The following is a 25,190-nucleotide window of genomic DNA, read 5'->3' on the forward strand; positions in this document are numbered from 1 at the left end:
ATATTTAAACGGAGAAAAAAAGGCTGTCTGCTGACTTCGTCGACTGTCTGCTCTCAGCTGTGGCTGACAACAACGCCACAGCGCTAACTTTCTATATTTGGGCACGGATGTTAAACGTCATCGCGCGTTGCCTGCAAATAAAAAAAAAAAGGAAAGAACGCACTGACGTCAGAGCCCTGACGTGTAGTTAACCTTGGCAACAGACGGAACAATAAATAGAGCCAGTGGAGGTGCAGGGAAAACTGCCATTCCTTAAATAAGCTAATTTTGGACATTTTAATTGTGTGTTGATTCAATATTTACAGTCTATGGTTGATTCACACAGAATCCTTTTTGTATCTCACTTACTTTATATCTTTCTGACATATTTTAGTGTGTGTGTGCATCGGACTGTAAATATTAATATTAAGGTGTGCATGCAATAGCCTAAACAGGAAATTCAAAGAGTAAAACCAACAATTAACTGAATTGAAATATCACTATTTTTTATTTACATATCATATAGACAGCAATCATATAGTTACTCTCTTTGTAAAAAAATAAAATTTCATAAATTAAATCCACTTGTGTTTTCACAGAAAACTTCATACTAGACCACTCAGACAATGGTTAAGACAAAGCACGTCAGTTTTTAGTTTCACAAAAAGTTCACAATTACTCTCACATTCCATCAACCAGAAAAACAAACTGGATCAATAATAACTATTGCTCTGTAAACACATCAACAATAAAACTTTTTTTTGTTATTCAGCACCAGAAAATATTAACTTATAAAACAACTACGTGGTATTACTTGAAACATGCTTTTAACTTGCTACATTTGTGTAATAGGCAAGTATAGATACAGATTAAATCATAAATAATTGGTTTCAGTCTTTCCCATAGCCCTGTGGTCTGCACATCATGAATGTGTGCTTAATTGGAACATTTATTGGTTCTGGAAGAGTCTTTAAAGGGCCAGCAAGGTTGGTGAGCTGAGGGAGTCAGAAGACTGGTCGTTACTGTTACTTCCTCTCCTGTGGGCGATGCCACAGGTAGGGAAGGTCTCTGCCTCTGGGAAGGTAAACACAAAGGAAGATGTGAAGGTGGTGCCGGCAGGTGTGCAGGTCACCACTGGCGTGCACAAGGGCTCAAAGTCATTGGTATTTGCTGATGCGTGAAGGGGCTCCCAGTCCTGAGCTGTGTAGAGGGAATTGGACAGGTCGACTTCTGGAACCGAGCGAGCCGTCTCCAACTCTGTCTTTGCCAGCAGATCCAGAGACTCCTCCAGGACCGAGGAGTCCAGGTCCGTCATTTTTACCGAGCTGCCGGAAATGGTAGCAGTGGAGAGGATGGAGCTGCTGCTGGAGAAGATGGAGTGGGAGGTTGAGGTGAAGGTTGGCTGGCTGGAAGTGATGATGGGTGCAGCTAGGGTGGTCTGAGGCTGGGGGGACACCTTGGTGGAGTGGCAGGAGTAGACAGGAGAAATAGTGGTGATGGAGAACTCTGTGTCCAGCTCTGAGGGGATTTTACAGATGGGTTGGTGAGCAGCCAGAATGAACTCAAGCCTCTCCTTCTCCTTCAGGAGATTGGCAATATCGTTCTGCAGACTAGACTTCTCATCCTCTAGCTGATCAGTCTCCTGTGACGGGAAGAGAAGGTGGAATTAGCTTGGCTGCTGAATAACGGTGCAGGCTTTGGTGTGAATATATTTTAATGAGCGGTGGTAAATTTGTTGCATACTTACAGATTGCAGAGTGTCTGTGAGCTCTCGCCTCCTGTTGCGGCATTTTGCTGCGGCCTGCTTATTTCTTTCCCGACGAATTTTCTTCTTCTCCTCCTCCTCGGGTGTTATCTGAAAAAAAAGATTGAAGAAGTTAAACCTCCAGCTCTATAATAATCAAAACTCTAAGATGGAAGATGTTATGTCACACTTGGAAGTTCATGATAAGATGATAATTACCTGTTCCATTCTGCCCCTTTTCAGAGAGTTGTGAGCCTTGGAGGCTGCAGACCTCATGGCTGGTCTGGAATAGGCAGAGCTGGGGCTGGAGGTGTAGGGGGGAGCTCTGTGAGAGGGGGCCACTGAGGAGATCAAAGGCTGCACCATCCACTGCAAGTCTGGGCTTGTTGAAATGGCTGTGACAGTGGGGATGAAGGAGGCACTTGATGCTGTCAGGTCAGTGTAATCCTGTAGAGGAAATGAAGCAAGAGAATCATCAGTACATGTTGTAAAGTCTCTGGAGGAGAGTGTGCAGCATTGCAGGGTGTCTATGAATGAAACAGGGGGCCTATAAAAAGCTAGGTGGGTTAAAAATATCCACATGATGTCAGCTATGACGTTACACTCTCTCAGAGGAGTTTCCAGGTGGATGAATGAAGCACAACTGGCATAAGATATTAATATCGATCAATCAGGCCCTGTTGATTATTAAGAAACTACATGTTGATAAGAATAATCCAGTGAAATTTAAACCGAGCTTTATCTATCCAGCTTCTTTCTCGCTTTGCAAACAAAAACAAATCAATACAGCCTTAAAATTCTAATAAAAGCAGAAAAATCTTTGTCTGGACGTACCTGAGACTGGGGGGATCCCATGCTGGAGTAAGATCCGGATGGTGAGTTAAAGTACGCTAGGTTGTCCCCGGAGGGAGATGCAGTGCTGCAGCGGGAGGAGGAATCGCACTCCGTGTTGAAAGCGGTAAACATCATATTTCCTCAACAAACAAGCAGGAAGATCCAAGTGAACGAGGCAATGTGATCAGCAGCGAGGAGATCCTTTAAAAGGGTTTGTGAGGAAACTCTCAAACTCAGCTCCCGATGTTTTTTTTCCTTGTAGTGTTGCTCTGCTAGTAAAAAGTTTGAATGCCACCTCTGGCAGCTCGGAGCGCTTATAAAGGTTGCGAGCAGCATCGTCAAATGACGCAGGCAAGGAGGAGCGCTCCTAACCCGACACCGCGGGGAGAAAACAACAAAACATTGACATAACAACGCAGAGAAAAAATAAAAGTCTAGCTCGTACATAGTTTGAATTCACTGAATAGTCAATATTAACTCATGTTTTCTGCTGTTATACGAAAGGGAACGTTTACAGATAACATTTTAAACGTGCCTTCAAGAAATGGAATATTCCCTGAAACGGTATCCCCAACACGTCATTTTCCAAATATGGTGCATCCTGTAAACTGGGCGGACCCTGCTGGGAAATACACCATCCGAGTGGCCGACAGCGACATGACGTTATGCACGACAACAAACACCGAGGCTGTTGAGAAAACTGAAGAAGTGGGACAATGGTCAGCGAAAGTACATCCTACACACCAAAGTAGCCTGCATCAGAGGTACATTTGAACATGCAGATTTGTCTGTTATGAAATACGAGTGACAAACATTGAATATTACACATTAGAATACCCTACCACCGAGACAATGAACATGAGTTTTATCTCATTTAAGGCCGATTTTATTGCATTTATAGGACTTTAGCTCTCCGTGGAAAAACTATAAATCTACCGTGAGTAGGCTAAATGCCTTAGGTGACATTTAAATCACCCAAGACAAAATCCAGTATGAACCTAATATTTTGCTCACACATTTTTTAAACAACTGCTGTGAGCAAAGTCTTATGTTCTTTAGTCACAACACACAGAATTAAAGTGTTTCACATATATAGTGTGTACTGTTGTCTTTGTCTGTACAACAGCATGTTAGCTGTCCACCATGTACTTTCTGAAGAACCAGGCTATATCAGGGTCTCCAGTTCTCCAGCAGTACCTCTTGACTTGCACATTCAATCCTCGTACAGGTAAACCTCCAGACACAAGCCTGTTGGATCCATCTGCCTATCTGTCGGAGCGCCACCTCTTATCTACAACTCCACCTGCTGTCACTTTAGTAACATAAAACAATGTCACAGCCACTCTGAACATCAGCTGAGCACATTATCTCAGCAAAACCACACGTGACACTGTTTCATCACCTCCAGCCTGGTTGAGAAGAAAGCCATGAAGCAACACCAATAAGAGGAGGATTCACAACTTAATATTACTTTTTAAGTTTTCATTTAAATTCACAGAAACATCTGTAAAGAACATAGTCTAAAAGAACATAATGATTATGTCTTTATTATCATATTTTTTGTCTTATGTTTAACCCCACAGCTTTTTCATATAAACACTCAGACATATGACTCATGTAAGGTTGTATGGAATTTAAATCAAATGCATCTTGTTGCTAAATTCATAATTCGAATAGAATTAAGTGTTGATTACATATTGGAGATTAACAAATGTTTTTGCCATCTGTGTGTATATCTGTTGAGAAGCCTTTTGTACACTGACAAACTTCCTGCAATTTGCAAATACATTTCTTTATTGAAAGGTGTAAGAGATTGTCAATAATTTGCCTCAATCCAAAAAAACACATGATGTACTGATGTGTACATGATGTTCATCAAATTATGTCAGTGCAGACGCACTTACTTGTGTACTCTGCCCTCAGGCATTTCTTCTACCTTATGTCTGCAATACAAGTTTGGGAGTGTTTTGGTTGCGCATGCGGACTGAAAACCGGTTTGTTATGTGTACTTTTCCATTTCAGAATGTCTTTGCAGATGTCTAGGCTTGATCGTGAAGGCCTTTCCCAACATATGTGGTTAGAGGGAATCCTCATGCCTCTCCATTAGAGATGTACACAACAAGCAAATTAGCAATGACCCAGCAATCAGACTTGATATTCCTTTAAAAAAGTAAAAACTGACACACTTCCATTCTGTAGGCCTATCCCGTTTTACTGTCAAAAAATCCACTGTCCATTTTCTGTTGCTCTTTAGAGCTTTTGACTAGCAAAAAGACCCCAATACAGTTTAGTAATGTCAACAAATCTATTTTAGAGTTTTCATAATTTTTACAAGCTACTTTGGGCTGGCCACAACAGACATTTTCCAGTTGCTTCTTATTTTTCTATGATTTTTAACTATTCTGGAATGCAAATTTTTATCAAGTGGCCCTTTTTACATGGTCCTTCTACAGGCTATGCTGTTGTTAAAAATAAAAAATAAGTCCTATTAAAAGCCTTTACATTCTCTCTATAATTAGCTGTGTCTGTGATTATACGCAAGGACATCAATGTAGGTTAAAGGACGGGAGCTCTAGTTCCCGCGCTCCTGTTTTGTTCAACATTCTTGGTTGCCCGGGCAACACTCCACCCCTTCGCGTCAGTGACGTCGTAATTTTGCCTAGCAACAACAATCGTGTATGTTGTGAAGACGGCTCACTCAACACAATAAAACAAAGCCGGCTCTCCGGTGTCGTCTCGAAGTTACGTCAGCCCGACGCCCGGAATTTCTGGTTATATGAATCAGTAGCAGAGTGAGAGCTCTGTTTCTATTGTGTCTCTCATCGTCGGTGTTTGCAAAATGAAATAGGAAACACACAACAATTTACCTGGTGTATATTTTTTTTATCACTTTATGGTTGGCAAGAACAGCAACTTCCAATTCTGCAATGCTGAGTCTGACCTATAGCCTAGACTAAGTATTTTGAACAATGTGTTTTAGTTTAGTAGGCTAACTTGTAGAAGAGATGAAAAAAAATAGATTGTATGTTATCTGCTCATAGCCAACGGCTACAAAAGTAATTTCTAGCCTGGCTACTAATGGTCACGATATTGTAAATAATTAGCCTAAAATAAAAAAATGAACATAGCTATTTAAATTAACGCTCCAGAGCAACAAAGCAGATGCTGACACGGATGAGCTTATGTTAAACATAACTTTAAATAGCCATATGGGAAAAGTCTTTGCTCTACAACATTGTACTCTCGGCCTACACTCGTAGATATTATAGGGTTTTATATTTATAAAGACCTTTTCACAATTTTAAAGTAAAGCTTCATTACACAGTAGCAGAGCACAGCAAACCTAAAATGATATATTTGCCTCATTTACATGAACTTTGAACGCTGACGTCACGGATGCTATAAATAAACGCCGCTCTGTGCACGTTCACGCTCAGGATGCTTTGGTAAAAAACAAGCCTTTGTGCTGTATGTGGGGTGTTAGCAGTCATGTTCGACCTTTTAACCCCTTTGGTCTTGAGCCGCTGCACACTGAATGGGCTCAGACGGACCACCTAATGATGTGCCAGTAAATATGGCAGAAGGGGGCTGGGACTGTCGGGAAGCCGGTAGAGCAGCGGCAGCCCCTCCGAGCGGGGAGAGGCCCCCTCTATTCACTGTCTTTCGCTTTCACTCCAGTGGATCTGTGAAGTCATCCTCACCTAAATATAGCATATGCAGCTTATACAATCTCTTTTCTTATAAGGCTCACACTGGCTTTGCGGGAATAACGCTATAGATGCCTAATTGGTGCCAATAGGCTATGGGCTCAGGGAAATGGCCAGAATATGCTCAATCGACGAATTAGCCCCCCTGATTAAAATAGGTTAATCAGCATGAAACCATTAGTATAATACTGATTTACAAATGCATTCGCAGAACTAAAGCCCATTTGTTTTAAAAAGTGGTATGCCACCTTTCAATTCACGCACAAGTTGGGTCAGCAGCATGGGTTTGTCCTCCTCTTTATTCCTGTGTCCTCAACACGCATTCCCTGACGCTGTTATCAGGTACATTTCATGACGGGACAACCTTTTAGCGCAGGTTTCACTTTTTCTTTTGTAAAAGTGAGTGAGTGGGCCAAACATAGTCACACACACTCGTCCATCGGCGCGCTCTCCCTGCGCAGTCAGCGCGCCCCCTTTCTCCGGAAACACCATATATGGCTCGACCAGTCTATTCGGCGATTGGCTGCTACGGCGACAATTCTGTTGCTGAAGCTGTATTCATAAGCAGAGACAGGTGAAAGGCAATGTGATATCAGGATGACACTCCATAGAGATGATTAGCAGCTCATAATTAATCAGGCGGGGTGCTAGGAACTGTGAAAAATAAAAATAATCATGCTGATTTAGGATACAATATCCCCCCCCCCCCATAAAGAAATTGAGGATGTTTTATGCCTTTCTATATTATTGCACTGCAGACGTTACAATGTTTGCTCGCATTTTTGTTACAGGCTATGATTAAACAGCCCAATTGTTCATGAATTTGTTACATTGAAATAATCTGTCATCTTCTTGAGAAAAATATCTTTTGCCATGCGGCAGCAACATTTAGGTACATCGTGTGAACATATGAGGACACAGAGAGAACATCACGTAGCCTATATGATGCAGATGCTGCATACATGATATGACGTAGTTCATTCAAGGCGATGGGCGCCTCATGTAGCAGGGGTGTCACTGAAAACATACTCGCAATTTTTCTCGATAGACCTATTTGAGGAATAGAAAAAGCTTAAATGAAAATGCTGATGCTGTTGATTAATTGACTGATTGCTTTTTATTTAATTTCATTTAAAAATAACCCGCTATTTCCCCACCTTACCCTTCCCCGTGTGAAATGGTTCAGTCTCACCACACAGATTTCATTCATAAAAATCCGGCTCACTATAAAAGGCGGGCCTCTCCACTATCTGCACAGTTGTCCTTTATGAAGCTGGCAAATGAAGCAAGAAAGGCATTGAAGCGTCACCTTTTCGCTTTAGAATAGATATCCTGCACTCTCTTTTTCTGCAGAGATGTTAGACCAGAATATGCATCCAGACTCCAGCATTGAGTTCGACTCTTCGTCCAGCTGTAGCACAGCATCGCCTGGCGGGGACACCCCTGGGTGCAGCCAGCATCCTTCTGACTCGTTTTCATCATCAATGGACAGCGACAAGGTACAAGTGGATCATCATCTAAAGAAATAGGCTAATCCTAAAAAGAAAAAAAAATGTGCAGGATAATTTAATGCATAAGGATAATAAAGGGTGCAAAAGGCTTATGTGTTGGTATAAAATGTTCACACATTTCCATGTAGGCTTCATTCCAGACAGCTTGTTCTTGAACATGATTACCTTCCCGTGCTTATAGGCTTCTTTACAAATACACAGACTGAAGAGTCTCTGTGTCTGCAGCGCAATAATCAGTGCAATGTACACATACTTATGTGACCTTTATAGCCTAACAAGAATTATGTTATGATGATGAGGATTTTATGTTATAGCATGTAAGTGGTTTTGATGGATGCAGTGTGGATTTTGTCTTTTTGGCATTCCTCAGCCAAATGGTTGATGTAGGCTACCATTTAACAATACCTAAAGGTCACCATATGGACATGATTCCCAAGTCAAATGAGCTAAATTGGTGTTTGACAGCATTCATATGTTTTATTTTTCTGTGATCTTTGCTCCATCAGGACATTGATACCAGTGTGGCAGACTCCTTTGTTCCGACTGTGACTGCAATCTCAACCTCGCCGGATCTGAAATGGATGGTGCAGCCGACAGTCATCACATCTGTTTCTCCGTCAGACCGTGCGAAGACCAGGACTCAAAGCAAGAACCAGTCCTCTCTCTCGGGAGGAGCAAACAAGGGAAAATCCTCCAACAGGAGAGGACTGAAAGATAAGGTATGTCAAATAGAATAATTCAATTAAGTTAAATTAAAAAAAAAAAATCAAAGAAGACCATGTTAGAAAATAAATGTCAGTTTAAAAAATACACACATCTATTAATCGAATTGGCCTAGTTAATAATCAACCAATCAATCAATCAATCAATCAATCAATCAATCAATCAATCAATTAACCAATCAATTAACCAATCAAGCAACCAATAATATAAACAGAAAACAAAATGAGTCTTTTCTGCCAAAGACTTAATTAATCTGAAACTTAGATGTGAGTTATCGCGTTATTTTCAACATGGCACGAAGGAGGGTGTGTGTTAATGTAACGTGCACGTATAGGGCGTCCCGGTGTAATAAGATCACTGCTTGTAGTAGTGACAGTACAATTACTTTTTGCAATAAGGAGTACAGCGATGTTAAAGATGAGGACGGTTAATTGCATAAACGTGCGCGTTCACGTGCCTGACTGGACCGTGCCAGTGTTGCAGCATTTTAACGCCTGAGCTGAACGGGAGCGTCTGCACCGATCAGTATTCCCAGCATATACACTGCGACGAAGATTTTTCTTCTTCAACATTTTTTTTTTTGGCGAGAGGAAAGATGTGGTCGAGCCAACTGCTGATATGGCAAAAACGAAGCAGGGTGCGCATTAAATTTTGGTGATTTGTGATTGATTCCAGGCTACGAAAGAAGAGGAGGAGAGGAGGATGATCAGGAGGGAGAGGAACAAAATCGCTGCAGCAAAGTGTCGCAACAGACGGAGGGAGCTAATAGACACTCTGCAAGCTGTAAGTATGCTGCTTTATGTAAACACACAGAGATCATCACACAGCACGTGCACTTATCCAATGATGCGTTACATGTAACTTCTGATTAAAGATGACAGGAGCACCACAGAGATGACAGCTTGGCCGGGTTACAGTGTTAAATGTTTCCACATGTCGAGTGTTTATTCATTGTTCTTTCCCCTTCACCTCAGGAAACTGACTTGCTTGAAGAGGACAAGTCTGCCCTCCAGACAGAGATAAACGACCTGCTGAAGGAGAAGGAGAGACTGGAGCAGGTCTTAGCCTCCCATAAGCCCTCCTGCAAACTCCCAGCGAATGATGAGGAGGATGAGGAGAAGGATGCAGACAATGAGGATGATGTTGATGATAACACAATGCTGCAGGACCCTCCAGCCTCCCCCCAGCTGCTTTCCATCCTAGAGAATGTAAAAGCCACAGAGGGTAACCTGACTGTTGCAGAAGTCCCTATTGTTCAAGAAATGGACAGCGTCCCATGCATTCCTGCTGCAGCCATTTTGGGCAACTCCAACATCCTGCTGTGTTCGAGTGCAGAAGAGGCCCTGGAGGACTTACAAGGAGATGACCTGGATGACTTGGTGCCAAGTCTTGAGATGGCAGTGACTTCTGAGATGGCAGCATCAGTCCCTGACATCGACATGAGTGGCCCTTTCTGCCTCTCAGACTGGGAGACCCTGTACAAGTCTGTGGCAAATGACCTTGAATCTTTGAACACACCAGTCATGTCTTCCAGTCCCACTTGTAGCAATTACCGCACAGTGTTTTCCTTTAATTTCTCTGAGATTGATTCCTTGTCTGAAGGCTTTGAGGGCCTCAAAGGCAGCCTGGGTGCATCAGAGTTAATGAAAGATAATCTTAACTCTCCAACACTTCTGGCCCTGTGAATGCAAAGTATTTTATGCAATGATACTGTTATTACATTTTAACCAGCCAGCAAGCTATGTCCCTCACTCTCAAATAATATTATGTGAGTTTTGGTGTTGTAAAACCTAAACATCACAGGTTGTGGTGATGACATGTTTTTGTGGATGTATCAGGGTTGACCTCTTCCATTCTGTTTGTGCAATTCTCTGAGACAAGATTTTTGGCTGGTAACAAAAATGCATGCAAATAAAAGTCATCTGTGTTCCGAGCAGCAGTGGTATCCTATGTTTCAAAAGATCAAAATGTGATGTGAAGTTAGATGAAGCTCAGTAGCCTATAATGTATGTGTTATACTGTTGACAAAGTTGTGTTCTATAGCCAACATGTAAAATTAGCAGGGTAACTAACGTGTAGCGTGTAGGTGTAACATCTTGCTGTAAGGTGTCTCCTAACTGATATTTTCAAAAAAAAAAATCATGTTATGTATTTTATCGAGATGTATTTTATGACATAGTTTATTTTTTTACTTATCAAATGCAAAAAATTGTGTAACGGTGGAAATCAAATAAAAAAACAAAGATGTTCTTGCCTTTGTTGTCATTCTTAAATAAGAATTTGACTGAACACATCATCCCGGGTTATAGCTAGAGCTTTCAGTCTTACAAAATATCATCAACACATGTATTATGCTCGATTCTAGTCAGCGAAAAGCGATACGCAAGCTCAAGTCAATTTACTATTTACCAAGTTGTCCTCCTTTTCATATGTTCAAAGTTCCCTTTTTTGAGCACTTCAAGGGCTTTCTGTCTATAAAATGTCTAAAAATGTAACTTCACCTGTGGATGAAGATGCTGTACCCTAAAGGACAGCTCCAAACTGATCTTTAATTTTCTAGCAGCACCTTTGCCTTATAGCTAAAAAGACCTAAATTGTTCAAAAAGAGAGAATTTTACTATTTCAATTTCATGACCATTTTTGAAAACATTTGTCAGAGAAACTAATGAGCCTAAAAATGTATAGCCTGTTAAGTGGATGTCCTTGCTAAGTTTATGTTTTTCCATACCATCATTAATGTGGCTTATTACTTCTGTACAAATAAATGAAACTCCAAATCAGCTAGGCCTTCATAAATGACTTGATTCCCCTCCTACCCTGATACTTCCTGAGGTCAAGAATCAAAGTGAACTTCAGCCTTAGACTAAGATTGATTGGTAAAGAGTTAAAAAAAAATCACCATCCAATTCCAAGCTGCAAACAAGGATAATGTAGGATGATGTGCTAAGTAACACTTAAATAGAGTCACGACGAGGGTCCCGAGTAAACCCAAAACCGTATTATAAGCCTATAATTCTATAGCATATGCCTATCTGCATGCTGTTTATAAAGATGTCAGTGTGTCTATTTTTGGAAACAGAATTGCATAAAGTGCAACCATCGCGTGAATTGTGTTTAAAATGAGTGGGAGCGGTAGAAACAGCAGCTTAATTATTTATTCATATCTCGTTCCTGGCTCCACTGGTCAAGGGAATCCGACTTTACAGCTGCAGTAGGACAGTGCGTGCTGTGCGTGACGTCAACACGCGAACACCAATACGTCTCACTTCCCCTTTGACCATGTTTGGGAACTGCAGTTGTTTTGTCTCCATGACTACGGGTGTCATGTTTCGTGGCTTGCGGATGTTACCGGAAAAAAACTCGGAGCAGGCAGGAGCACGAGCGGGAGCGTAAACAGACGGAACCTCTTATCACACAACACAGCGGGTTTTATGAATTATTTAACAATGCCAAGGTCTTTCTCGGAACAGCAAACGGGACATTTAAGGAGCACAGGCTGTTTGGTTTCGGTCCTTAACAATAGTCTAGTTTTTCAATGAGACCCATTTAAATGCAGCCATATAGCCTACAGTGAGTGCACTTAATGTTGGCATAGCTATTCTGCCCAAAAGAATAGGCATTATTTTATTCATTTCCAGAAAACTTTAAGTAGGGCCTAAACGCTTTACAACATAAACAACATAAACAAGTCAATTAGCCTATGTTAGAAGTGCAGTATTATTTTCATCAGTAGGGGGAGCAGTGTCAGGCAACAAGAGAGCGTCTCATTTGATGGGTATTTATGTTATGTCTCGATGCCCTGCTTTTTTTAAAGGGATGATTGATGGGCCTGTCAACAGCTCCAATGTCTACTGACTCACTTTCTGTCCACTCCACTTGTTCCACCACGCTTTGTTAGTCCAGCAGTGTGGTGCCTGTCACCGTCTGTTTCAAAGTTGTAAATATCACAAAGCTGGAGTTGTTCACAACCAACCATCAAGCAACATTTTAGCCGCAGGTTATTGGAAGTCAACTGAGGATGAGGTGTTATTTTTCTAAGTTTGACCAAGAAAAAGATTTTAAAAATCATGCAGCTGTTGAGATCCACATTTAAATTCAAGTAAGACTTCACAAGTATTATTAAACATTTTAACCAGTTTAGAGTATCAGAAGTACAAAAATGTCAGGGTTTTACAATTGATTAAAAATCTTATTTTATGAGTATTTATTATGTCGTAACAGTAGATATAGCTGGCAATATGGAACTATTTGTCAACTTGTCTACTTATTTTTGAACCTATAACAGTGCATCATATTGTAGGCCTAATAACCAATCAATTCAACAAACACAGCTGTCAGAAAAAAGTAGAAAAAATTAAAATACACAATTCCTAATGAACTTTAGTGAAAACAGTCAAATAAAAAATACCATATGAAAACCAAATCGTGGGGGCCTATATGTTTAGGGCCTAAAAAAGTTTGGTGACCTCACATAACAATACCAATCATACTTCAGCATAAGCAGAGGTTAAATTGGCATGCAAAACCATGTGTGTTTTTATTTTTCAGAAGGTTGTGGCTTTTTTCAGAAACACCTTTAAATAACACGTTAATAACATGTAACACCAACATTAGTGATTCAAATTTGGGCTTAATGCTACTATAATGTTACCACGTGCAACTATACCCTAATATGAGCTGCACTGTAAAGCAATGGAACGGCCTGCTGTATTTGAACATTTCAAACATGCAGTTAATGTTTAATAGGTGTTTAATGTTGAAGTAATGTTCAGGATTGGTTCCTTACACCAGCACACTGTAATACTGTATGTCTGACATGGACACAGATATCTATCTTTCCATTATTTGTTATGTGCTCACTGTTTCCACCTTTGTTATCTCATCCTCATGCACCTCTTGACCACTGTGTTTCCCTCTGCTGTGATATTCCCAAGGAAGTGTTATATTTACAGGGATAAATCAATGTCATACAGGTTCCTGGAAAACTGGGTCACCTGACTTAAGATCATGTCGTCAATGATACAATAGGAAGAAAAAGATCATGGGATGATTTGGTGTTTTATTTTGAACTTACTTACGCCTGTTTTTTCATGACTGTAGCATTAAATAAGAATGTGACATGTATAAATCTAAGAATGTATTTTTTATAGATTTGGACACGTCTGAATACCATTTGTCAACATTAAATCCAAATAACGAGAGCTTTTGCTCAAACGGAAACAGGGTCAGTAGGGGAGGAAAGGGACTGAACAGTAATGTTAGCAGATGGCTTGTTATTTAAAGAGGGGGATGTCTTTGAAGAAAGGCTTTCAATTTACCATAAATAAGCAATTGATGAAAGAGGTGATTGAATTGATTAGTTCTTTAAATTGAGTATGATTACAATTGAATCCAGTAAAACAAACATTTATCTTATCTGTTTTTGTGTTTGATACATCAGAGCGTGTTCTCCTGTGTCCTCGTTCACGAAGATTAGAGAAGACGGTTTTGTTATACAGATATATTGGTTTTAGTTGTGACACTGTATTCATGTACACTAGTATTACAATTATGTGTAAACTAATTAAATATAAGATCAGGCATACATTTAGGCCTATAATTGCAGACACTACAACGTGCACCACTGCAGATTTGCACATAAGCTATAATAAAAAAAAAGTTCAATTTGCCCATGAAGCATTGTTGCCAAAAGATGGAAACTTGTGAAATTTCAAATTATTCCCAAACTGTAGAACTTCTGCATACAGTTTTAAATAACTTGGCTTAAAACTGTGCATCTGTAAAAATATGCCAGACAAGTTCTGTGACAAATGTCTGAGATTATTTTGAAAGAGAGTAAAGAGGAAGGTATAGGAAGGAAATTAAATGAAACAACAGTAAAAAATAAGTCAAGTCCTTATTGTCTGCAGTACGGCGGATGATGAGTCAGAATTGTGTCTGGTTTGCAGGGTATTTCCCAAAGATGTTTTTTCTATAGTATTGCTGCAAAGCACTTTAACATGATGACCTGCAGATAGAAATCTGTTTTTAGTTGGAAGGAAATCAGAGAATTTGTCTTGTTTACATCTTTTTAAATCAGTGTGGATGTTAAGGAGACAATAGTGTACAGTCATTACATTTTCTAAAAAAATAGAATTAATAAACAGGAAAACAAAAATGCTTCAATGTGCAAATTGTTTTTTTTTTTACCTTGAGTGATTGCCACACAGATGAACTCTGAAGAAATTTTGCAATACTGCAAAACCACAAACTGCTCTCGCTCTCCATTCATTACTCAGGCAGCTGCTGGAAAGAGCATCCAAGATTATCTTTTAATTCAAATACTTTTCATGAGTATCATATAAGTCAAGAATTTAGATCTTCATGTCATTCACAACTCTAAAACAGAGTCAAATGAGCCAAAAGCTTCAATGACTTTGCAGTGTTATATATATTCTTTCACATTGAAAAATCGTTTTTATTACTAAATAATCTAAAAAAAGAACCTTTTAGTTCCTTGAAAAAATTAACATGCTTTGCATACCTGGCCTGCATATTCAGACTGGTATATGTTTATTCAGGGGGCCATTATCAAGGCTTATTGTTCTTGGCAGCCACAATTCCCTCTTAAAGGCTTAAAGTGCCAAATGAGCGAGCGCCATGTGTGTCCGAGTACTGAGTGACATCTCTGGCTGCCTTCCTGCATTCATGGAGGAATTCAGCTCAAAGTCTAAACCTGCGAGTATAGGGAAAACCTCTGAACTGTGTTGACTATAGATGTTCAGGACCCTCCTGTTTTATGAAATCTGTCTGCTTGTTGGATGAGTTCTGCTTTATTAACCCTAAATTCTTCCCCTGACATTTGTCATCTCTATGAGGAGCGACTGTGACGCACTGCCCCCCCCCCTCGACCTCCCCTCAGATACGAACATAAATCACAGCAGAACCAAATTAGAATCTAAAAAAAGGAACAGAGTGGGGTATTTTGGTGAGCCTTTAATAACTCAGCTGCTTGTTCGAGGAGGAACAGTTGAAATGATATTGTGCAAAACCCAACGAGGCCTCAGATCAAAACCTGAGATGTAATAAAAGCTGCACAGGAATGTGAGTTGTTACTGCTTAAGTTGTTCTCCACTTAAATAAAACAAGAACACACTTTTTAATTGCAATTCCAGGGAAACACCTCCAAAACGTCCAGTGTGATTGGTATTGTATTGCAGCTCTGTTTTGACTGCAGTAGTAGATTTGAAATGTAATTCACAGGAAGATTTTGTTCAGATCTTGCCACCATTTATATCATTATACATCAAATCCACAATGAATTATTCACGCACAGCTTTCATCACAGAGATCATCACTATCTACTTTAAACCAAACACATTTCAGTCTTTTGAGAAGTCCAGTGGGATGTAATTGCGCCTGTAAACACAAGAGGGAAGCAGCACAAAGGGTCTTCTGAAGTTTTCTGGAACATTCAGAAACATTCAAACAGATAAGGTTCGACGTGATTTAGTAAACCTTGTTATTAAGCAATTAAATCTTCTTAAGGAAGAAATTTAAAGCAAATTATGCAAGTGTGCAAGATAGCCCAATCAGGCGTTCATTTTCCTCTCCCCTATGAATGAAAAAGATTGAACCCCCTCTGTGAATTTGTCTGAAAAAAATAACACAATCCTGAAAAGTTAAAATATTGAGAGATTACGTTGTTTTACTAGTCAAGGGGAAATAGCTAAAAGAGGAAGCGATGACACTTCTTTGTATTTAAAAATAAGATGCCTTTAATTTTCCAACATATATCTATAAACAAGAATGATGCAGAAAGCTTTGAATTTTGTTTATTTGGCTGCAAGATGTACTTAAATTTGAGACTTAAATTAGTCATTTGATGTCAGAAACCATCAGCTTAGCTACAAACTCCAACAAAGACAACAAATAACCACCACTAAGAGAACCACTAAGAGATGGTGGCAAGGTGCTAAATTATGTTTATTTTTTCAGAATTTTCCCTTCGTTCTTTTCCCCCAGTGTAAAATCTAATCCAATTAAAACCTAAGTAAAGGAACAGTCACTAAGGCCATGTCACAGGAGAAAGTCACAAGTGGGTCAATTTTTTCAAACACTTAAAAAAAACAAAGTAGGTGCAGAGTCATACATTTCTTGCACCTGCTCTCTTGGCTCTGACGACCCATGTCAATTCTGCTTTATTGAAGGTTAAAAATATGTAGAGGCTACTGTTACTTTGTATTTCTGGCAGGGCCTTCATTTTGTCACCCCCCACATTGTGTCAAATGAAACACCTGCAGCTAAGACACGTGTTTACAGCAATAACTAATTCAGTGAGTCGTTCCTGGCTGCAGGCATGTGTTGTCTATCTCACTGTATCTCTGTCCCATCAGCTGAAACTTTTCTCTCCTCCAGTCTGTGTTATGTTTTTTTTTTTTTTTTTTTGGTTGCTAGGGGTGGAGCATGTAAACTGTGTGTGTAAAGCCCTCCTCTTACATTATTTTCATCCGTGCTTACGTACGGGACAGTGCTTCCGCATTCCTGAGCTCTCTCAGACAAGAGCAGTACTTAAACGGGCTGATGCAACGACCTCAGCTAGTCCCAAAAACCTACATCCGTCTCACTACTCCCGCATCGTCACGTTATTACTACTGCGGATTCTGGACGCACAATAGGTATGTCTGTTTATCAGCCATCAAGGTAACATTATGCCATTGATGTCGGCCCTTCTCTTTGTTTTGTATGCTGGAGTGAGAACATGTTGTTTCAAGTTTTGGCGTTATTCTTTTGCACTTTTCTAACCACGTTCATAACTCTTAAAATTATCAGGGTGTTTTTTTTTTTGTTGTTGTTGTTGCGCTGTTTGACTCAAGAGTATATAAAACTAACGGGATGTGTTTTCACTTAATGGTAGTTTCAAAAGTCTGGAAATTGAAAACTTTTAAACTTTTCATTGCAAAAGGCATTTAGCAATAAGTAAGTGTAATAACTGTTGTGGCGACTGTCGCCTCGCAGCTCGTTATTTACAGACAACATTTGCTAAATTACACACCAGCTTGAGTCGGGACTGCTGGTATTTTCATCGCAGGAGCTTTAATGTCAGTGTTGCTAAACAGGGGAAGTCTCGGTTAGTGAATGTAGTTATGTAACAGTATACCCGCCGCACGCTGTGGGTTTTCACTGGCGGCTAGCTGTTAGCTAACCGAGTCTGCTGCACCAAAACTACATGCAGTCTGCAGAGATTTAAGCAGTGCATGAATTAAACTTGTTATTACTGTACTGCCGAGGAGGTTCATGCTCGTCCACAGAGGTGTAGCGTCAGGGTCGGCTTTGCTCGTCCTGTAGTCAACTATACTTTCACTGTTACTGTTAAAAAAATTGCTTGTTGCTGCAACATAGTAGGCTTACGAGATTTGCAAAATGTCTGTTAGATAACCATGTTTGTCTGTTGCTATGAAGATTACAATTATTACAATAATCATTTTTATTATCAATTAATGTGTCTCTATTTTTTGTGTTATTTAGGCCTACCACACTTTTATTGTGCACAGGTTATGTTTACAGTTTTTTTTTTTTTTGTTTTTTTTTTACCATATTGACCCAAATATTTGAAATTTACATTAAATACAAACAAATACATACATGAACATTAGACACTCAAATAAATAAAGAGGATTGTTTTTTTTTTGGTGAATTTTATGTTAATCAGTCATTTTAGTGTTCTTTATTTCACTAAATTCTATAATGAATGTTAATTAACATCTTATTACATTTTCACAGTGTCCAAACACAGTCGCATCATTGACAGAAGACAACTGGCAGGTTTTCTCTGAGTAAGTATTGCACATTTAAGTTGAATTAATCAAGAACCTCTCTTGAGTATCACCTTCTCCTGTACTAAACAACCTTTTTTTTATGGCCTAGCCAGCTTACAATTTAACACACTGATGTCAATTACATGTGAAATATGTTTGGCAGCATGCAAGCACAGCTATGGATTTGAGCTTAGATTGGCTTGATTAGTAATATGGCTAATCATAGTTCATATTCTCTGCATGTTTCTGTATCTTTTCTGGATAAGGGAAACTGTTTGGTGCGTGCATGCTACCTTTAAACAGACTGTATTTTAAACGTATCCTGAATCACCAGATAATCCAATTCTTTCCCTGTGCGATGAGTCAGTAAAAATCATACCCCCGTCTAAATAAGGATCTTAGAAAAGACTGACACTTTACTGTGTAACAGGGGCAGTAACCAGAACCTTAGTTATCCGTCCCTGTTGGCCTAAATGTTAGAGGCCAATTTAGGAATGGGAAAAATGATGTATAGTTGGATCCTTTGCATTTGTGTGTGTCTTTGTAACTTGTAAGTTCATAGGTTCAGTGTTTTCCTAGTGCATGTTCCTCAGCTGCTGCAGTGCTTGCTTGTACAGCGACATGCCGTGCAGGGGAAACTATTTGTGTTCTTTATATACGTGTGTTTCCTTTGTGTCTTTATCTGTGTTTGCGTGTGTCTAAGTGATCCAGCGTGTGTTGCCGAGGGTTTAAATGCCCCAGTGCCTGCCCAGGCACATTGGTAGGATATTTCCTGCATAAATGGAACGCTGCAGTGGATTAATGGGGAAGGGCTGGCGAGCCGACAAGCAGCGCAGGGCCGACAGGGCTGAGAGGCTGGACGTGGGCGCACAGGGTTTATTTTAAGTAGAAATGCCTTCCAGTGCATCTCTGGAGAGCTGGAATTGCCAAGGTGCACCCCAGTACACTGAATAGATAGCAGACGCATTGCAGGCGAGCCAGCCAACTATGCAACAACGAGTCTCAGTGATACTAATACTAATGCTGGGGGAGCAGATATTCACTGCTGCATGTATCACATTATCAGTCTCACATTGTAGTCCCCTTAAGCCTTTCCACATGGTCTGTAAAAACAGTGTCAGGACAGGCTGGATGTGGAAGCAAACACCCAAATGTCCAGAGGTGTAACAGAGAAGAATCATTAAAGTCTGTAAGGTTTTCTTTTCAGAAACAAGCCTAGTAAAAGTTGAATTTAAAAGGCCTAGGCACATAATTATGATTTCCAGATTGCCTGAATTTCTTTCGGACTGGGGATACGTTTTCTCTATTTTCACAGAAATAACAGCCTTGTCACTAAACGTGGACCTAAACATTGATCCTTAGCCCACAGCGCTCCAGAGCAACAAAAGCATTAAACGTATAGTTCACTGCAGACACTTGTGCTTGTTGAATCAGACCCAGTGTCAGAAAGATGAGGAAATGTTAGAGTACAAAGTGTGAGGCAGTATTAAAGTGACAACCCCACATTACACAATAACCGTGATTGCCTCAACAGGCAGCCTCAAATCTGATTCTCTAAACTGGGTTGGCCAATATCTTATATTCAGGGATTTCATGTAATTTACCTCGGATTTGTCATAGACGTGAACTCCATACGTCTGAAATGGCTTTTGTCTGCAGTTTGTATTTTGAGTCCTTTAATCCACGTCTGAGCCAAGTCAGAGCTCGCTGCAATGCAAAGTCTAATCCTGACTTACAATGTGGAGGAAAATGGTAACATTATAATAAGTCAAGCAGGACCACCCAGGTGCAGAATATAGATGTGTGAGTGTTTGAATGGCATGAAGCAGTGCTGAGCAGGAATCCAGCCAATGATCACATAGTAATGTTTGACTGAAGGCAGCCACAGTCTGGCTTTGTGCATATCTGCAGGTGCTTTGTGTTTCCGTTTGCCTGAAAATTTGTAATCTTACTGTGAAGTCTACATGTAATAAAATGCAATAGATAAACTTCCTGCTCTCTTGTGTAATCTCATTGTGAACAAAAGTGGCCTCTGCATGCACTTGACTCCAGCCCGCTCACTGCTGCAGCCAATAGCTCATATTTATCAACAATGGTGGTTAAATATTCCTCACTGCTTTGGATTGTTTGGGAAAAATTAAGTACTCATAAAAAGCTTTTCAAAAAAAGACCCATTCTATCTGTGGCAGCTGTTCAGCCCGTAAGGACAGTAGAAATAAATCTAAATAAAGCTAAGCAGAAAGGAGATCCTATTTCCTGTTGTCATAATCAAGTTGATGACAGCAACATGATCAGGACAGCAGCCAATTTTAGGGCATCTCTTCCCTCCTCGTCCCTCCAATGAAAACATAATGAGGTGTTGGAGGAATGAGGATTCTGTATATTTGGACTGTCCTGTCCTCGAGGACAGTCGCTGCCAAATTCCCTGGTTTCCTCAGAGGATTGCGAAAGTCTGTAACTCAACACACACAGCCTGATGGAGGGCAGACGGTAATGATGATCGCTCAGACCTTGGCCACAGAGTGAGCGAGTGTGCCTTGGCCTGATCCTTTTTCACTCATTGTTCGTTTTCAGCACTCGTGTAGCGTTTGAGCTTCAGGAGCTGCTTTGCATGGGTTTTTGCAAAATGCTGTGTGTGTGGGCTGTGCAGCGCCTTATTAGTCCAGAATTAGATTTTAATAAAGTATGCTGACAAAAAGTGGTCTTGGAAAGTTTGCACACCATGATCCAGTGATTCAATGTTCAGCAGTCTGGCAGCGCAATACTGCAACTTTGTGTCTCAGGCAAAGATAAATTAGAAATAAATGACATTTGACTCCTGCCTTTAAAATGACCAGGCTGGTAGAGGTTAGCGGTTTGTGGGCTCCTTTTAAAAAAGCAACAGTATATAAAGGTAATGAGGAGCCTTTGAAAGCCCCCTGTAACCCCTCGCCTTCAGCATCTCAATAGGGGACGAGGATAATAGGGCCTCCAGTCGTGCTGCTGGCTATTGGTAAGGGTCTGAATTCCTCAGCTCTGCTAATTGCGCTCAGGAATGACTCAGGAAATGGACACATTTGCTCAAGCTGAAGACAGATAGAGTGTGTGAGCAAAGAAACCAGTCGGATTGTAACTAAATATATATATATAGAGGACACAGTGACCGCCTGCACATATAGGGCCCCTCACATGCACACACTCTTCACACACACCTCCAGCTATCTGCTCTCATGCAGTAAGATTAGTTTTGGGCTGAAGCCAGGGACCTGCATCGGGTACGGTCTTATATTTCATAACTAATACATGACATTTCGGCTCCCCGCCCTTGGCTGCAGCATGTCTCCTCTCAGTTTAGCCCTGAGAGGCAGTGTAGCCGGGCTGTGTAGGTGTCTTTGTCTGAGCCTGGTGTGGGCCTAAAAGGCTGTGGCACTGGCTTTTCTGCTCCACTGCAAAAGCACAGTGACGGCGTTGCATCATCAAATGCTGACCACTAATCCTCCGCTGCAGTCTACCACTGACAGAGAAAAAGAGAGAAAAATGACCCTCTATTGAAAAATGCAAAATATCACTTTGACTCATGCTTTTGGGTATAATTACACTGTGTGAGTGCGATGTGTCAGCAAACTTTCCCCTGTGTTATACAGATGATACTTCATATTTCTAAGGGAACTTTTGAGGCGGGATTTTAAGACACTAGTGTGGCAGGTTCAAAGTCACGAAACAGATTAAAAGAAGCTTTCTTTTCAACTTTAAAGTCATACTAAGATCAAGAGACAGTCACGTCAAGACTCTGTTATGTGTTCTGAGTTTACAACGGTACTATAAATTGTCTCTAAGTCACTTTTATGCGTCATAATTGATAGACATCCTGCTTCAGACAGCATTTCACCTTTGTTTTTAGGCCGAAGGCAAAACTACCTGTGGGATTTGTGTGCTCTGATGTCGTATATAAATGTGTGGTTGATGTATGTTTATGTACTCAAAATGTTTCAACGTGTATCTGTGTGTGTGTGTGTGTGTGTGTGTGTGGCAAGTCTAGTCTGAGCTGCATGTCTAAACAAGACATAGCAAGGAATGGGGGGCTTTCCTTGTCTGGCTGAGCAGTGTTACATTACAATGTACTTTATAGGAGCCAGACTAATAGACATGAAATACAATTATTCCTGAATTGACTTATTTTTTTAGTGTCCATTTCCTTTAAAAAATCATGTTTGTCCAGAAGGGAGTCTAATCTGAGTCTGTACACCGGTCCTTAGTGTCTGGCCAACTTGAAACAGGACTCCATTTTGGCTCTGAAAGTGATTTATTCAGTCATTCCTAATGGGCGCTTCAGTTCCTGTGGCCGGTCTCTCGGCACAGGGTGTAGTTTGGATTGCATCTTTTAAATTCCAGCAAAGTTATTGGTCGGCAATGAGCAATGTATGAAAAATCGCAACATATTGTAATGGTGAACATGTCAGGGCTTTTCTCTGCAGATTATGGCTGCATCAGAGTCCTTATATTAAATCCAGTCTCTCAGACACTGCAGTCCAGCAATTTATACCACTGTCTGTCGATTTTTGAAGCACTCTCTCACTCTCTCTCTCTCTCTCTCTCTCTCTCATTCACCTTTGGATTAGCAGCCTACCTTATGGTTTGTCTTGCTCTTAGACAGACTGCAGAGAGAGAAAGTCTTTGGCAGCTTTCATTCCTACACTTCTCCCGGGACTTAGAGAGCGAGAGAGAGAGAGAGAGAGAGGGAATTTTGTTTGAGAGAGATTTTTTACCAGAGCTGTCTTGTTCTTTTTCTCTCCAGTAAAAACAAGAGCAAGCTGCCAAGTGCAGTGTAAATGGGAGTATACATACAGAGGGTGTGTGTGGGGCTGAGGGAGAGGGAGAGAGGGAAGGGGCTGTCAGAATTTAAATAATAAAATGCCTCATTGGACACTGGCTCCACAGAGGAACTTGTCCTTGAAGGGACTAAATCATGCAGGCTGAAGGTGCTAAGGAACAGGTTGAAAGTAGGTGGCAGTCTGACACTGAATGTACTGTTTTAAGTCATAATAATATGAGAAATTTGGATGCATCATGCAGTAGTCTATGCCCCCAGAGTATAGCAAAGCATATGAGATTGACTTTTTTTGCAACTTGAAATTGAAAGCTAGAAGAAACTGCAGAAAATAAAGGTTTACAGCATTATGTGACATATCTCAGAGTCTCACTGCAGTTAAGAATAGATTTCCTCTTGTTAAAAGTGAGCTGATTTGGTTTCTCCCGTGCTCAATGGTATACTCCAGTCCAACTGTAAAAACATTAAGAGAAGCCCATAAGCAGGGTGGAGTACATTCGAATAGAGTTACATAACATTGTTTTTTTCATTACCTCCTTTATGGCTTTTGTAATAGAACGTCGTTCAGCCCTTCAGCAAAGAAAGAAAAACTTGGTTTAACTTACAATACTGTCCGCCTGTCAGCTCGTCACACACTAGCAGCGTCAGCTGTTTCCCCAGCACCTCACAATAACCGTCTTTGTTGGATCCATATGAGAGGGGCTTTGTGTGGTTTGTGCCCCACCTGCAGAGGTTTGGGAGGCAAATGTGAAATAAATTGTTAGTGTGGAAGTCACGCTGATATTATCAATCGTTTTAAAGTCCTCATACTTTTTGGTCTAGCTGCTAATCCCGCCTGATATTTTGTCAGAGGGCCAAGTTTTTTCAAGAATCATTTGTTCAGTTGTATCAGTTTTGAGGGATTTTTCAAACTTATTTGATCCACCCTGTGATTCTGTTTCTACTCGGTGCAGCACAAGATGTCAAATTGAAGCTCGAGGCTCAACTCTTCTTTCCATATTTTACCATTTTAACTGTATTTATTTTTAATCATTTAGACTGAGGAGTAAGAGAAACAGCGTCTCTAAAATTCCGTCTTCTCGCTCCTCCTCTGCAGGGATGGGCAGGGTACAGTCGAGTCATGTTTCACTGTTCCCCTCTGTAACATTTGTTTTTTATTTGGCCATCAGAAGTTTTCCAGCGCTTGGTCTTACAGTAATTAGAGAGCCTTCTTAATTCTGCCGCCACTTCCTTTAGGTCTGCACAAGTTCTCCTTTTGCTCCTTTCAGTCCCTCATTCCTGTCTGATTACATAAAAAAAAAAAAGTGCAGTGGTAAACCCCTCCAAACGATCCCAGGTTGGTGTAAGAGGCTGCGGTGGAATGCACAAGTGTTGACATGATTGCTTTTGATATCCTCTGAATCCTCTTTTCAGAAAAAGGCAGAGGAACATTTCAAATGGAAACCACTCTGTGATTGATCAGAAGCACAAGTGCAGCAGATAGCCCTCTGTGTATGTAATTGTTCCAAGGAGCTCCATGGCTTCCCTTTGCTTGTGGAACTGCAGAGATGTGTGTGTGTGTGTAGCTGCTGACAGTGTGAAGTTGTTTTTTTTAGTGTGAAGTTTTGGCTAGTTCTTTTCACTAGCTGCTGTAAAGAAAGATAACACAGCTGTGAAAGCTGTCAACGGTTGAATGCATTCTAGAAAACAGCAAGACATGAGAAAAATGTTGACCAAAACAAAAAAGGAAACTAGAAAAAAAAATTGAATTTCTTTAATATTGTTGATTTATTGTTTACCATGCAACCATGTTGTTGTTGTTTTTGCTGAATTGACTTTGCTTTAGGAGTTATTATAGCCTACTTGAATAAAACCAGGATGTAATCAGCTGCATTAAAAATGCATTTAGAGTAATTTTGGCTAATTGTCCCCTCTCTTTCTCTTTTCTGTCTTCTCACAGGGGCGGCGGAGGCGGGGTCGGACATGATGCCGGGACAGATACCTGACCCCTCGCTGGCGGCCGGCTCCCTGCCAAGCCTGGGCCCCCTGGCAGGCATCTCGGCCACCACGCTCACCGATCAACTCAAACTGGCCGACTTCCGCCAGCTG

At 40.6% G+C, this 25,190-nt stretch overlaps 3 protein-coding genes across 3 annotated transcripts in view; 2 read left to right on the plus strand and 1 right to left on the minus strand.

The window, feature by feature from the left end:
- Window positions 1–464: 464 nt before the first annotated feature.
- fosab (v-fos FBJ murine osteosarcoma viral oncogene homolog Ab) lies at window positions 465–2,692 on the minus strand. Its single transcript, XM_061052122.1, has 4 exons — window positions 2,558–2,692; window positions 1,943–2,170; window positions 1,727–1,834; window positions 465–1,621 (listed from the first exon to the last, which is right to left on the minus strand). The coding sequence occupies exons 1-4, from the start codon at window positions 2,690–2,692 to the stop codon at window positions 950–952; spliced, it is 1,143 nt and encodes a 380-aa protein (XP_060908105.1). The 3' UTR covers window positions 465–949.
- A 4,815-nt stretch (window positions 2,693–7,507) lies between these two features.
- On the plus strand, window positions 7,508–10,747 carry si:ch211-153j24.3 (protein c-Fos). The gene is made up of 4 exons (XM_061052123.1): window positions 7,508–7,763; window positions 8,282–8,494; window positions 9,174–9,281; window positions 9,473–10,747. The coding sequence occupies exons 1-4, from the start codon at window positions 7,620–7,622 to the stop codon at window positions 10,181–10,183; spliced, it is 1,176 nt and encodes a 391-aa protein (XP_060908106.1). The 5' UTR covers window positions 7,508–7,619; the 3' UTR covers window positions 10,184–10,747.
- A 6,259-nt stretch (window positions 10,748–17,006) lies between these two features.
- The window catches only part of LOC132985015 (jun dimerization protein 2-like), a 10,035-nt gene continuing 1,851 nt past the window's right edge, over window positions 17,007–25,190 (plus strand). Inside the window, exons 1-3 of the mRNA XM_061052125.1 lie at window positions 17,007–17,155; window positions 18,261–18,313; window positions 25,042–25,190. The exon at window positions 25,042–25,190 is cut by the window's right edge and continues 69 nt beyond it. Of these exons, the coding sequence (XP_060908108.1) occupies window positions 25,065–25,190 (126 nt within the window). The 5' untranslated portion in view covers window positions 17,007–17,155; window positions 18,261–18,313; window positions 25,042–25,064. The remainder of the gene's footprint in view (window positions 17,156–18,260; window positions 18,314–25,041) is intronic.

The sequence above is a fragment of the Labrus mixtus genome, chromosome 12 (genome assembly GCF_963584025.1).
Source record: "Labrus mixtus chromosome 12, fLabMix1.1, whole genome shotgun sequence".
In the NCBI taxonomy this organism is placed as follows: Eukaryota; Metazoa; Chordata; class Actinopteri; order Labriformes; family Labridae; genus Labrus; species Labrus mixtus.

What these genes read in the sequence shown, in the direction of transcription:
- fosab (XM_061052122.1), bottom strand. Translation starts at nt 2,692, where the DNA reads ATGATGTTTACCGCTTTCAACACGGAGTGCGATTCCTCCTCCCGCTGC. An exon ending in TGGGATCCCCCCAGTCTCAG is followed by an intron (nt 2,171 to 2,557) that starts GTACGTCCAGAC and finishes TTTCCTCTACAG; the next exon opens with GATTACACTGACCTGACAGC. An exon ending in AAAGGGGCAGAATGGAACAG is followed by an intron (nt 1,835 to 1,942) that starts GTAATTATCATC and finishes CTTTTTTTTCAG; the next exon opens with ATAACACCCGAGGAGGAGGA.
- si:ch211-153j24.3 (XM_061052123.1), top strand. Translation starts at nt 7,620, where the DNA reads ATGTTAGACCAGAATATGCATCCAGACTCCAGCATTGAGTTCGACTCT. An exon ending in GGAGAGGACTGAAAGATAAG is followed by an intron (nt 8,495 to 9,173) that starts GTATGTCAAATA and finishes GATTGATTCCAG; the next exon opens with GCTACGAAAGAAGAGGAGGA. An exon ending in TAATAGACACTCTGCAAGCT is followed by an intron (nt 9,282 to 9,472) that starts GTAAGTATGCTG and finishes CCTTCACCTCAG; the next exon opens with GAAACTGACTTGCTTGAAGA.